The 12,808-nt window shown below is 35.5% G+C and overlaps 1 protein-coding gene across 1 annotated transcript in view; it reads left to right on the top strand.

Moving 5' to 3' along the window:
• Positions 1 to 7,739, top strand: part of LOC109111694 (regulating synaptic membrane exocytosis protein 3-like) — an 82,408-nt gene extending 74,669 nt beyond the window's left edge. The window contains exon 7 of the mRNA XM_019124661.2: positions 4,229 to 7,739. Coding sequence (XP_018980206.1) covers positions 4,229 to 4,441 — 213 coding nt within the window. The 3' untranslated portion in view covers positions 4,442 to 7,739. The remainder of the gene's footprint in view (positions 1 to 4,228) is intronic.
• The last annotated feature ends 5,069 nt before the right edge of the window (positions 7,740 to 12,808 follow it).

The following is a 12,808-nucleotide window of genomic DNA, read 5'->3' as shown; positions in this document are numbered from 1 at the left end:
AATAAATAAATGACACAAAGTTTAAATAAAGTAAAAATCAGCAAACAATGTGGAACCAATTAAATAAGAAACGAATGTTTAAAAAAATCCAAAATCACTTTATGAATGGCAAAAGTCAACAGGCTTTTCAAAATCCAGAATATTGCCAAACAGGTGCTTTTGAATTTCGTTTCGAAACTAAATCATCTGCCATCCTCTTGTCTGTCTCACCTCACTCTTGTCAGTCAGCTCGACTCACTCTCCTCACTGGATAAATGAAATCTGATCTGTGATGCGACTGTCGTTCAGCACACTGCATTAAACAGCCGCATTCAGTTTTTAATTGTAGTGTCTGTTCTTTTACTGAACTAAATGATTTTTGTTACTATAAAAAAACAAAACGATGGTGGGGGTCGGTGTCGCGGTGGGCAAGTGACGTAACTGGTGTTGCGGATTCACACCATCAGCACCGTCGGTGCAAAACTATTCTAGGCAGCAGACCTTGAGGAGGTCGGTGCTCTAATAGTGAGGAGATGCTTGGGGGTCCCAAGCACGGAATAGCGGTTCAGAAGCTCCTGGGGTATGGCATCCTTGGCCGTGTCATGCCACCAGATGATGCTTATAAGACTGCTTCAGCATTGCCTGTATGACCGAATTCTGAGATGAGCATGGCGCCTTAGCTTGCACCGTGTGGCTTTCACATGAGGTGATGTCCCATTCCAATCACTGGAAGGGTGTGCCTCTAGATCTGTGTCCAAAACTGTTCTAACATTGGATGCATCCAGGATAGAGTGAGGTGCTTCATGCAACAGCCATGCAGCCTTGGGGACCTGTTTGTTTCCTGCCTGAACGAGCATTCGATTGCCTAAAAGTTGTCGGCAGTGCTTTTTTCTTGGGGAGGTCTCATCTGTTGATCCAGGGCAAGTACGTGCTAGTCTGGATGGACAGCACAGCAACGGACGGCTCCATACCCAGACGGTCCAGCTGATTGGAATCATTTAGTCAGACACAGACACATCTGTTGCCTCACAGGATTCCTTCCTTTGCCCATTGTGGTTCCCTGTCCGTGGCCTCCCTCGGCACGGACTCACGGCACACAACTGGCCTCAGTGCAAAGACATGATTTGGCACCCATGTCCGGATCTCTGGAATCCCCATACTCGGTCCCTCAGTGGGACGAGGGGGGATTAGATGTCTTTCTGCTACAGTGGTGAACACTATCACTCAGGCTAGAGCCCACTCACAAGGTATTTATATGACATGAAGTAGTGCATTTTCATGAGAAAAAAAAATATTATTTTATATGTACTATATGTAACTGAGAGGTTTTACTGTTTACACAATTTATATTCTGTACAGCATTTGTAGTGCAAAAGAGATTTTATTATAATTAATTATTATTTATATGTGAAACACCCTTTTAAGTAATGTTAAAATATTGAACATGAACAAAGAAAAAAAACAGAGCCCATATCTAATTATCATTTACACAGAATGTTGTGTAATTTATGTGGTGTCTTAAAAAATGTCTATTTAAAATTATTATTAATTTAATACTAATACTATTTCATATTAATAAATAAAATACATTATTATGTAAGATATATTATTTTTGTCTTTTGATTGTTTACCAGATTTATCTTAAATTATTTTTAGTATTTGCAATAAAATTCTTTAAATATTTTAAATTCAGAATTTATTTAAATAAGATGTAATACAGTTTAAAATATTTGAATTGTTAATTTATTATTATTATTTTTTAAGATTTCTCTAATGCTTACCAAGACTGCATTTATTTGATTAAATCTACAGTAAAAACAGTAATATAGTGAAATATCAGTAACATTTTCTGTTTGAATATATTTTAAAATGTAATTAATTGCTGTGTTTCATTCAAGTTCAAAGTTGAATGTTCAGCATCATTCCTCCAGTCTTCAGTGTCACATGATCCTTCAGAAATCAGTATATTACTCTGATTTGCTGCTCAAGAAACATTTCTGATTACTACCAATGTTAAAAACAGTTGTGCTGTTTCATATTTTTGTGACATTTTTTCAGGATTTTTTTGATGAATAGAAGAACAGAGCAACATTTATTTGAAATAGAAATATTTTGTAACATTATAATTGTATTTACTGTCATTTTTTGACATATTAACTATTTAAAAAAAAAAATCTTACTGACCCCAAACTTATAAACAGTAGTGTTTATTAACTTTTTTTAACTGTTTTTTAAAATCATAAATTCTAAAACAAAATATGTACTGTTCAAATTAAAACAAAAAGTACACTGCAACATTTTTAAATGTGTCTAGAACTTAACCCTTAATCACTGTTAAAAAAGGATAACACTTAAGATGTTTGGGGTCAGATTGACCCCAAACATTTAAAGAGCGATTGCTTATGGAAATATACATTTTTAATATGGAAAACCATATATCATTTTTTTTATTTACTTCTCAACTATACATTTATGCTGTGTTTTTGTGGAAATTTTGAAGTTTTTTACCTATTTACTGCACAATTACATAACTAGGCCAAAAACTGACACATGAAATATGATTTTTTTAAAGAAAAAATCACTTAAATGATGATCTTAATTAAATCTAAATAGTTTTTGGACATTGCTCTATGTGTTAGGGATAGAATACTGCCATCTGGAGGTTAGTCGAAAAACTTTTTTCTTCTAGTTAAGGAATTAAAGTGCAATGACCACATGTATCCAATAGAGGTGCCATAGAGACTCATTCATTTTCACTTAATTTTTCTTGATGCTTCAACTTCTCCTCACAACTTTATGATATATATATTTTGTGAATATATATTTAAACATTTTGAAATACATAAAAAAATCTGTATTTTTGTCAAAGTTAGAGTATGTTGTTGTTGTCTGATATATTTTGAATGATCTGCTTTTGCAAATTATAATACATACATTTGCAGAAACATTACAAGTCACCACTATGACATGACTGTAATCACATACTATTTATTTCAGAAAATTATTTATCAACAAGTATGGAACATGCTTGTTCCATGTTGCATATGTGACATTTTTCAGATTTATGCCAGTTTTAGTTGATTTTATTTGCCAATTTCTATAAAATGCTCTCTGTTGCAGTCACATACATTTGGTGTGTTTGTGTGTGTTTGTGTTGTGTGTGTGTGTGTGTGTGTGTAGTGTGTAGAAAGTTCGTTCCACTTTGTGTTTATGCTCTAGGACAAGACCTTGATTTAAATGTAATTTTTTTTTTAATTTATGCCAGTTTAGCTGATTTTATTTGCCAATTTCTATAGAAATGCTCTCTGTTGCAGTCACATACATTTGTGTGTTTGTGTGTGTGTGTGTGTGAGTGTGTGTGTATGAGATAGAAAGTTTGTTCCACTTTGTGTTTATGCTCTAGGACCAGACCTTGATTTAAATGTAAATTTTTTTTAGATTTATGCCAGTTTTGTTTATTTTATTTGCCAATTTCTGTAAAAATGCTCTCTGTTGCAGTCACGTGTGTGTGTGTTTTTGTGTGTGTTTATGTGTGTGTGTGTGTGTATATGAGATAGAAAGCTCGTTCCACTTTATGTTTATGCTCTAGGACCAGACCTTTATTTAAATGTAATTTTTTTTTTTTTTGATTTATGCCAGTTTTGTTTATTTTATTTGCCAATTTCTGTAAAAAATGCTCTCTGTTGCAGTCACACAACATTTGTGTGTTTGTGTGTGTGTGTGTGTGCATGTGTGTATTACACAGAAAGTTCGTTCTACTTTTTATTTATGATCCAGGACCAGACCTTGGTTTATATGTAGAAATTTTCAGATTTATAATGGATTTACTTTTATTTTTTTGACAAACAAAATGAAAAAAGTATTTTTTTTTTTTTCATTTTCCCATTCATTTTCAATGTGGGGTCATTTTGACCCCAAACACCTTAAATGGTAAATTTTTTTTTACACACCTTTAGAACAACCAAATCAAGCCCAGTTTTTTTGTGCATGTTTAGTTAGATTATTTAGGAAAAGTCACAGAGTTTCATGCCCCTGAGATGAAGGTAACACTTTTAAAAAATGAAGGAAAAGTCCAGTGGGGTCAAAATGACCCCAAACAGTGATTAAGGGTTAAGACACACATAAAAATGCTTGAATGTCATTGCATTACATAAGAAACTCTAATCAAACCAAGTGCTATATTTGGGGCCGCTGAATATCAAACCTCTCCACATGCTGATCCTTCATTTGTAACCTTTAACCTGCCCAGGTGATCGTGTGGGGCGATTACGGCCGCATGGACAGCAAGTGTTTCATGGGAATGGCTCAGATCCTCCTGGATGATCTAGACCTGACATCGATGGTGGGCGGCTGGTACAAGCTCTTCCCCACCTCCTCTCTGGCAGACCCCAGCATCGGCCCCCTGACGCGCCAACTCTCCCAGTCCTCTCTCGAGAGCGCCACCAGCCCCTCGTGCACCTAGACACGTCCACACCCCATTCCAAATCTCTGTGTGTGTATGTTTGTTCAATATACCCTGCCACGACCCCAAACGCATGAACACACAATCTGATAGATGCAGCCAACTCGCCCGGGGCTGGAACGCTCCTCTTTACTGATACAGATATTAAGAGTTGGATACAAATCAGGCGTGACACATATAACACACACAGCCTCACAGATGGATATGGGTGTAACCAGCAACATGCAGTTGTAGGGTAGTCAAGAATCAGTCATGGCTAGTTACATGCAGATCCATTTTCCAGAGGTCAACCAGTAGGGGCATTTACTGATAAACCTGCTGAGAAATGTTCTTGACAATGTAGCATTCGTGTTGACGTCACGTCACACAGGAAGCAGAATGGGTTCTCCAAGACTAGTAGTTTCCAGACCCTCAAGGGTCAGTCATTTCTCTATGCCAAACCCAATCAAAGTTTTATTTTTTAAAAACCAAAGCAATTCTTATTATCTGTAGTGTTATGTTATTGAGTATGGATATGTAGCAGAGTCAGTGACTTAGACGAGATGCAAAAAACAAAGACATATTAGAAAAAAAGGTGCGGTCACATTAGCGAAATTTAGCCGAAATTTCGTTGGCAAAAAAAATCATTTTCCATTGTTTATAGTGTAGCGATGTATGAAGTCACTTTCAAACCAAGCAACTTTTAGTGCAGCGATTGCACCTGACCAACTTGAAGATGAACGAAATCTGCTTTGGGACTTTTAACGCAAAACTCCAAATCGCATGGATTCCTATAGAAATGACTGGAATTCACCTGCAAAATTTCGCAGCGCAGCATTAAATGTGATCGCACCTCTAGACTACATACACGATTAAACTTTCAAAGGGCAGGGCTTTATTCCACATGTCAGGTTATTTATTAGAAATGCACACGATTCCTATCGCATAAAGTAGCGTATTTTTTTTCTTTCCAGAGAAGTGAATAATTAAATATATAGATCGATATTTGTGTTCATGTATTTATCGACTGCGTTCTGCACGTTAACTCGCAACCCTTGTTGAGCAAAATATATAAAGTGCTATTTTAAGCTTGCCTTTAAAATTACTTCGACTTATAGATGGTAGGTTATTTATTTTGCTAATGTTTCATTCTCACTTTTTGTCTGAACAACACAATCTGCACCGAGCTGCAGACGTAGTCCGAGGGACTTGAACCCTCCGAAGGAGAACCAACTGTCCTGTTAAACCAGCAACCCTCATACACAGCTGCATTGTGGGATACGCCGAACGGTGTCCGCTGGCAAGCAAGAGAACTTTTCTTGTAGCAAGTACCGAAGATTTCTGGGAAGTTGGAGCCGCATTAGACTTTACCGCTTCAAGTAGTTTTGGGTTTCTTTCTACCAGCATTTGGAACTGTTAAAGGCCTTTCCCATTTCCTGTTACTCTCAGGAGGTCACGCTGAACAAAACACACACACACACACACACACACACACACAACAATATGAGGACTGGTGATGGGTTCGCTCTCTCAACAGGATCTTGAAGTCCAGAACAAATTATATTCTGTAAACTCCTGAACACTTTTGTTTTATTTAGTTTTTTTGTCTTTGAATTTTGCCATTGTGACTACTTCTGTCCAATCAGCAGTCTTCTTTAGCTTCGTCTCTGAAGCTGAGTGGCTCTAGATGGTTTCTTCATCCAATCTTTGGTGTTATGGAGACTTGTGGATGGAAAGCAGCACTGTAGGTAAAAATCTAAGTATTCATCCCACTCCTGTCAGCCTCCTAGATTTGTTTTCATAGCTCCTCTGAATATATCAGAAGGTACCGTACACATCACAATATCTCTGTACCAGTTCATCATTTTATTCATGTCAAATTAGTCTGCAGAGGTGATGGCAACACATATAATATGATTCATATGTGACAGTATCAGTAAAAACCAGAACATTATTAATTTCTAAATCCTTTCCAAATCATTAAAGACATTAGTATAATTCAGTCTGTTCAAACTTTCTTTGATGGAAGCGCACAATCTCTAAATATTGTTTGATTCTCTGGTTTGCATCATGATTGTGTAGATAGATCTACTTTTAAGGGCAGATTATGAGATGATCAGCAAAACGTTTCATCTGATTTATCATTTTGTATCACATCAATGTTTGAAGTATTTTATTAATGTGTTTTTTACATGCATTTTTTTTCTATCTGCCAATCTCAACGCTGCTCTAATTAAGATGTACATGCAGCACAAAATCTGACCATTTTTCTGGTTGTTCAGGAAAGTGTGCCTCACATTCCATACTTTCAAAATATCATTTTTTTTCTTTATTGTTTTAATTATCCTAGCCCATTCCATCAGTGCACTTTAAATGCACACGTTTCAATGCATTTGGTAAGATGTTGATACTATAAAACACTTAAATATCGCAATGAATGGTCATGTTTGCATACAGAGATTTATCTTTAAATCCTGAGAAAAATATGGTCATTGTTTGTCTTTATTTAAAATCTTTTCCCTGTTCATGTAATTGTTTTTGCTTCACAAAGAATCTTTAAAGATATTTGAAAGTTTTATTTTGTGCATAATTACAAAAACTGCTGAATCAGAAGACATGTCATGCACATTAAATATATTTGCATTTTAATTGTTTCTGAAAAGGCCAGAAGTATAAATTGGACCAAAAAATGGGACTTTACACTTTCTTATTTTCATCTGAAATGGTAAATTATTGTATTTCACCCATGCCAATCATCACAGATTTGACATATTTAGAATATTTTACTTTCCAGCCCATCAAAATGAGTCTCTTTCACATCTATTTCACTATCCTTCACATACACGTCTTGCTTCTTTTTTATTTGCACAAGTTTGATTGTGTTGCACCTTTCTCTTTTCCACTAACAGACAAATGTCTGTACATTAAATTAGGAACAAAAAATGATTTCTTAATTCTAATTTAAGATGGAATTGTATTACTGTACTGAAAACAAATTGTATTTGCAGCTGAATGTTTGTCCTTAGTAAACACATATAAAATGACTATTGATATTTTTTCTATGTGATTTTACGTACTTGGGAATTTGGGATAATATAAGTGTCCCTTTACTGTACAGTGAAGTGGTTACAAAATCTAACTGGTCTTGCATTTTTGCAAAATGAAAAGTTTGAGTCTGAATGCATGAATATTAGTACTGTACTGCTCTATTTTTTCAGGTGTAGTGGATGGATGTAGTCTGTTGCAGTCCATAGCTAAACCAAATGCAACACTGACATAAAAAAAATAAAAATAAAAATCTAGATTTGCCGCTTCCAGATTTCTGTGGTTTGGATGCGTTTTGCTATTTTAACATGGAATGAGAACGATCGGATCTGTTTTGTTCTGACAGTAATCCGATAAAGCTGTCAAATGCTTCTGTGATGTTCTGATAATCTGTACAAATCTTTGAGTATAATGTTGTAACATCTGAATAAGATACCAGAAAAAAGTGGCTGGCATCTGGTTCATTTAAATGCTCGTGTTGAACTACTTCATGCTTTTATATGCGAGACCACTTCATGCTTTTTAGTTATACATAGTGAAGTCAGATGTTTTTTTTTGGCAGTTTTATGGCATGCACAGTTTGTGTGTGAGTGTAAGGTGACACCAGCCTGACTGGAGAATGATCTTTAGTACACTGAATACAGATCAATATCAGTGTGATGATGTAAGCTGAATAAACCTGAAAGAGCGTTTCTGTGTGGAAACAGTTGGGAGTGGTCAACCTGGTATTCATGCTTACTTTTTTATTTGCATTCAGAAATGGACAGTAGATTGTAAAACTGAGAATGATGCGTGAATTTGATCATTCATTTTATAAGATTTTGCTTCGTCAGGTATTGTATGATGTATATAAATTATATAAATGTTGAGAGATTGCTTTAATTTCAAATAGGAATGTAATCCCTTTACATCTGTCTGGGCCATTTAAAGGAATAGTTCACCCAAAATGAACATGTACTCAGCCCAGGCCATCCAAGATGTAGATGAGTTTGTTTTTTCATGTGAACAGATTTGGAGAATTTTAGCATTGCATCACTTGTTCACCAATGGATCCGTTGCAGTGAATGGGTGCCGTCAGAATGAGAGTCCAAACAGCTGATAAAAACATCACAATAATCCACAAGTAATCCACACCACTCCAGTCCACCGGTTAATGACTTGTAAAGTGCTGTGTGTTATCAGAAAGAAATTTATCATTAAGACTTTAATTAACTTTAAATCGTTGCCAAAATGTGAGTCCAAAATCCATAACGTTTCCTCCAGTGAAAAGGTTCACCTTCTGTTGTCTTCGCACATTACAATCCACCCACATATTTTTTTAAATCTGTTCTGGACTCTTTTCACTTGTAAACTGTGCTTGATATGGGCATATTTCTCTCCTGATTCAGACGAGACAAAGAGGACTCATATTTTAGCCAAAGTAATGGTTTAAACGTCATAATGACGGATTTGTTTCTTACAAACATGCAGCTTTCAGCTCTCACAAGACATAAACTGATGGACTGGAGTTGTGTGGATTATGTTTTTATCATCTGTTTGGACTCTCATTCTGACGGCACCCATTCAATGCAGAGGATCCACTGGTGAGCAAGTGATGCAATGCTACATTAATCCAAATCTGATGATGAAACAAACAAACTGTTCCTTTAAACCCTTGTGAAGTCTTTTTATGAACCCCTAATACTGTTTTTTGTTACGTTTGTGAACAAATATAATGAGGATATATTGGGCGTTTATCTTATTTTTGTAAAATGAATGATCTTACAGAGTTATTTGTTGGATGAAAGGCGATGACTTGTTTATTGCCTTACTTGAGAGATTATCATCAGGCTTAGATGTGTTCCGTGAGTGTTTTGCTTTGATATTATTATAGATACTAAAGTATCTCTAACTTGAATGTATGTATTAAATATTTCATCTGGTTGTATTATAAAACATATTTGTTTTACAGTGTCTGAGTGACAGAACATCTTTACCCGGTATGTGTTGATGTTTAAAGGCTTACATGAGCACAACATCCCTGGTTTCTAGATCAATCTGTTTGCTATCACTATTGATTTGAGCTAATGGAAAACTAAGATTGATATCAGATATCAGTTGTGCCTATAGGTCAAATGTAACATTCGGTGCATGCCTGTTTTAGTCATTTACATTTATTTCATTGAGATTTGTAAAATGATCTGGAGAAAGTAAGCATGGTATTTTCTTTGCAACATGTCTGTGTTTATTTTTTTCAAATTTAGGCTTGATTTTTTTTTTTTTTTTTTTTTTTTTTTTTGTGATCACACTTAACTAGGACATTGAATAAAAGAAAAGATGTATTTTATCCCATTCATATTATATGATTCCAACCTTGAATTTATTGTACTTTTGGGTTGGACTTAATTTATTTCAGATATGTAAAGAAGGCCATTTGTAGTCCGTTTTCTCATCCATGTAGCAAAGCTGTTAGCAGCTCTTTTGTTGTTGCCATAAATCAGCCATTCATATTATTCATGACATTGTGAACAGCACAAGACACTGTTGGAACATGCTCACCTTCGCAGACAGAGGTTTTCAACTTTCACGTTAAACGTAGCTACTTTGAAAGCGATGCCCAGTTGCATCCACTATATGTAACCCGGTCAAGTCTTGCACTTTGAGAGAGCACGGTCAAAGATTTATCAGAGTAAGAGTGGCCCCCAAAACTTTTAGAAAATGATTTGAGCAGACAGTGCGCTGCTGTTTAGGAAAAACAGAATGGTAAAGAGCTGTATGGGGAAGCTGTAATTTTATACTTGTGCTTTGTAAATGTTTTCTATGTGCAGTATTTGATAATGTAAAACTGGTATTTTTGTGGTTTGTACGCTGCAGAACTAATTATTTAAGGTGCACGCAGTTTTGTAAGAAAAGGTTGGGAAACTTTGAAAAACAAAAAAAATCATTTTGACTGAAGCCTGTATCTGCATGCATATTGACTGCTGGAAGCTGGAGGTCAATAAATTTTATTTGAATCATCTCGTCTTTGTGTCTGAATGGAATAAATTATTGGGTTTGAAAACAACAACATGTAATCTACTCACACACACCACCCAACGCTTCAAATTAGAAACAAACTGGTGATTTATTTGGCAAATAAGCAGTTGTCAGATATTTTCAACAATACAGAGTAAATCAGAAAGATATGTACACTAAGAAAAGTATGTGAATGCTAAGTGCTGTTTTACATATAGGCCCAGGTCACAACATTTGAGTTGAACTGCCTAATGCTCTCAGGTGCTGTACAATTATAGGACAGTTCAGAGACTGAGCACATCTTCTTGGAGGGTCCACCGGAGGGACAGCATCCGTCAATTTGGCCCAAACTGTAAGTAGGAAAAGAAAAGTGTGAAAATGATCCACTGAAATCGGCGTATGCAGTCTGATGGGGCCAGTCCCATGGTTTCCTCTTGCACGCCAGACCGCGGTCTCCATGTGCGAGGCCCACAAACGCGTTTTCCAGGCTCCTTGTTGCACAAAGTACCGGTCTGTGCCTCACGGGGGCCCTGCTCTCCCGCTGCAGAAGTGACTCTATGGAAAACGGGCTGGTAAACTTCTTTTCTGCCTCGAAACGTTTGCAGGTCGCATTCCTCACAGAGAAAATTTCCATGGTTTCATAAAAGTCAGGAAAAACATCGAGCAAACGGCTGAAGTGTCGCCGCAGTATCTTTGGGGTGATTTTACTATCATCCACTTTCCAAAAGTTGCGTTTGCATTTGGGCACTCTGGATTTATAGTCACCTGTAAAGAATGAAGGAGACATTCTTATTAAATAGCCAGGAAGAAGAAGAATACAAATATATATTTACACAACAGATGTTTGATATGATTTAAAGATGATAAACAGACTTTGATATTATTATTAAGGCCTATTTTTATCCCCATCCACAAATATCCTCAATGCATTCATTAACTGAATAGACAAAAACAAGTCACAAGAAAACTAAAACATTGACATGTTTCTGATTTGCTTCAATTAGTAATGCAACTCAAGAAAGTGTGTTAAGTATTTTATAAATATTTATTATTTTATTAAATAATGACATTCTAGTTGTTTAGTTTAAAATAAATACATAGCTGGTAAACATATTCATAAATGGAATCTGATGCTTTAGTGGTGTAGTGTAATTTCTATTATATTCTTTGAGTTTATAGGTTTTCTCTTAATGTACCTGTATGTTTTCACACAGTTCTTTTTTCTTGTTCTGAAATTTACACATATAGCACATTTCTAAAACTCAAGGTGTTTTTATAAGCTGAAATAATTATGTAAACCAAAAGTTGCTTTGTAGCTTAATCATTTGTAGAGCAATACAAGAAGCTTTTTCACTAGTTAACAGAGAAATAAACCAATTGATTCAATCTGGCTCAAAACTGTGAGTTTCCAACATTACAGTGTTTATAGTCATTAGACATGAGTTCACACGTGACATTGATGTGTCTATACAACACTTCATACAGTAAGTGCTAACGAGTCAGTTCACAACCTCTTTAAGTGATCATCACATTTAACTAAGTTAATACCGGCAAAACAAATCAACAGATAACACAGTAAATATGCCTTTCATTTAGTTATTAAAGCTAGTATTTGCTTAATATGGCCAGATATCTTTTTAGGAAGAAGATTTTGATATTTACATTTATAAACTTAACATCCGTGGGTTTTGGGTGTATTTCATATATTCCATATGAGCAGCAGCATGGATCCCAACTGTTAGAGAGAGAGAGAGAGAGAGAAAGAGAGAGAAAGAGAGAGAGAGAGAGAGAGAGAGAGAGAGAGAGAGAGAGAGAGAGAGGGAGGTTAATTGGGGTTCTTCGCTCTCGCTGCATCTCTGAGAACAGCTGAAGCGATGACGAGGATCTGTTGTGTAGTTTGTGGCCTATATATGAAGCACATCAGCTATAGAAGATGTATGGCCCTTCCTCATTAATGTTTCTTTTACATAATTGATGGAGGTGTTAACGTGGGTGGGCATCACAGTCCCATTGGCTTTCTATATTTAATATTGTAACATTTACAAGTTTGATATGCTGTAAGTTTGAAGCTGGAGAATAAATGTACGTGTAAACTCCTAAATATGTTAATAAAACCCAAATATACAGTTATGAAACAATTATTAATAATATTTAAATAAACCAATAAATACATATTTTATTAAATAATTGTTGTATATGTAATATATATATATTTTATCTAAATAAATAAGCAAGAGGTCCATACATTGGTAAAAACATTTCTCTGAACTCAAGGCTTAAACAATGAGAGTTCTTTCTTAGCAAACAAAACAGACCAGTTTGATTCAATCTGGATCAAAACTGGGAATT

The sequence above is a fragment of the Cyprinus carpio genome, chromosome A19 (assembly GCF_018340385.1).
Source record: "Cyprinus carpio isolate SPL01 chromosome A19, ASM1834038v1, whole genome shotgun sequence".
NCBI classification, from domain to species: domain Eukaryota; kingdom Metazoa; phylum Chordata; class Actinopteri; order Cypriniformes; family Cyprinidae; genus Cyprinus; species Cyprinus carpio.
The sequence above is the reverse complement of the archived record's forward strand: the minus strand, read 5'-3'. Positions and strand labels throughout refer to the sequence as shown.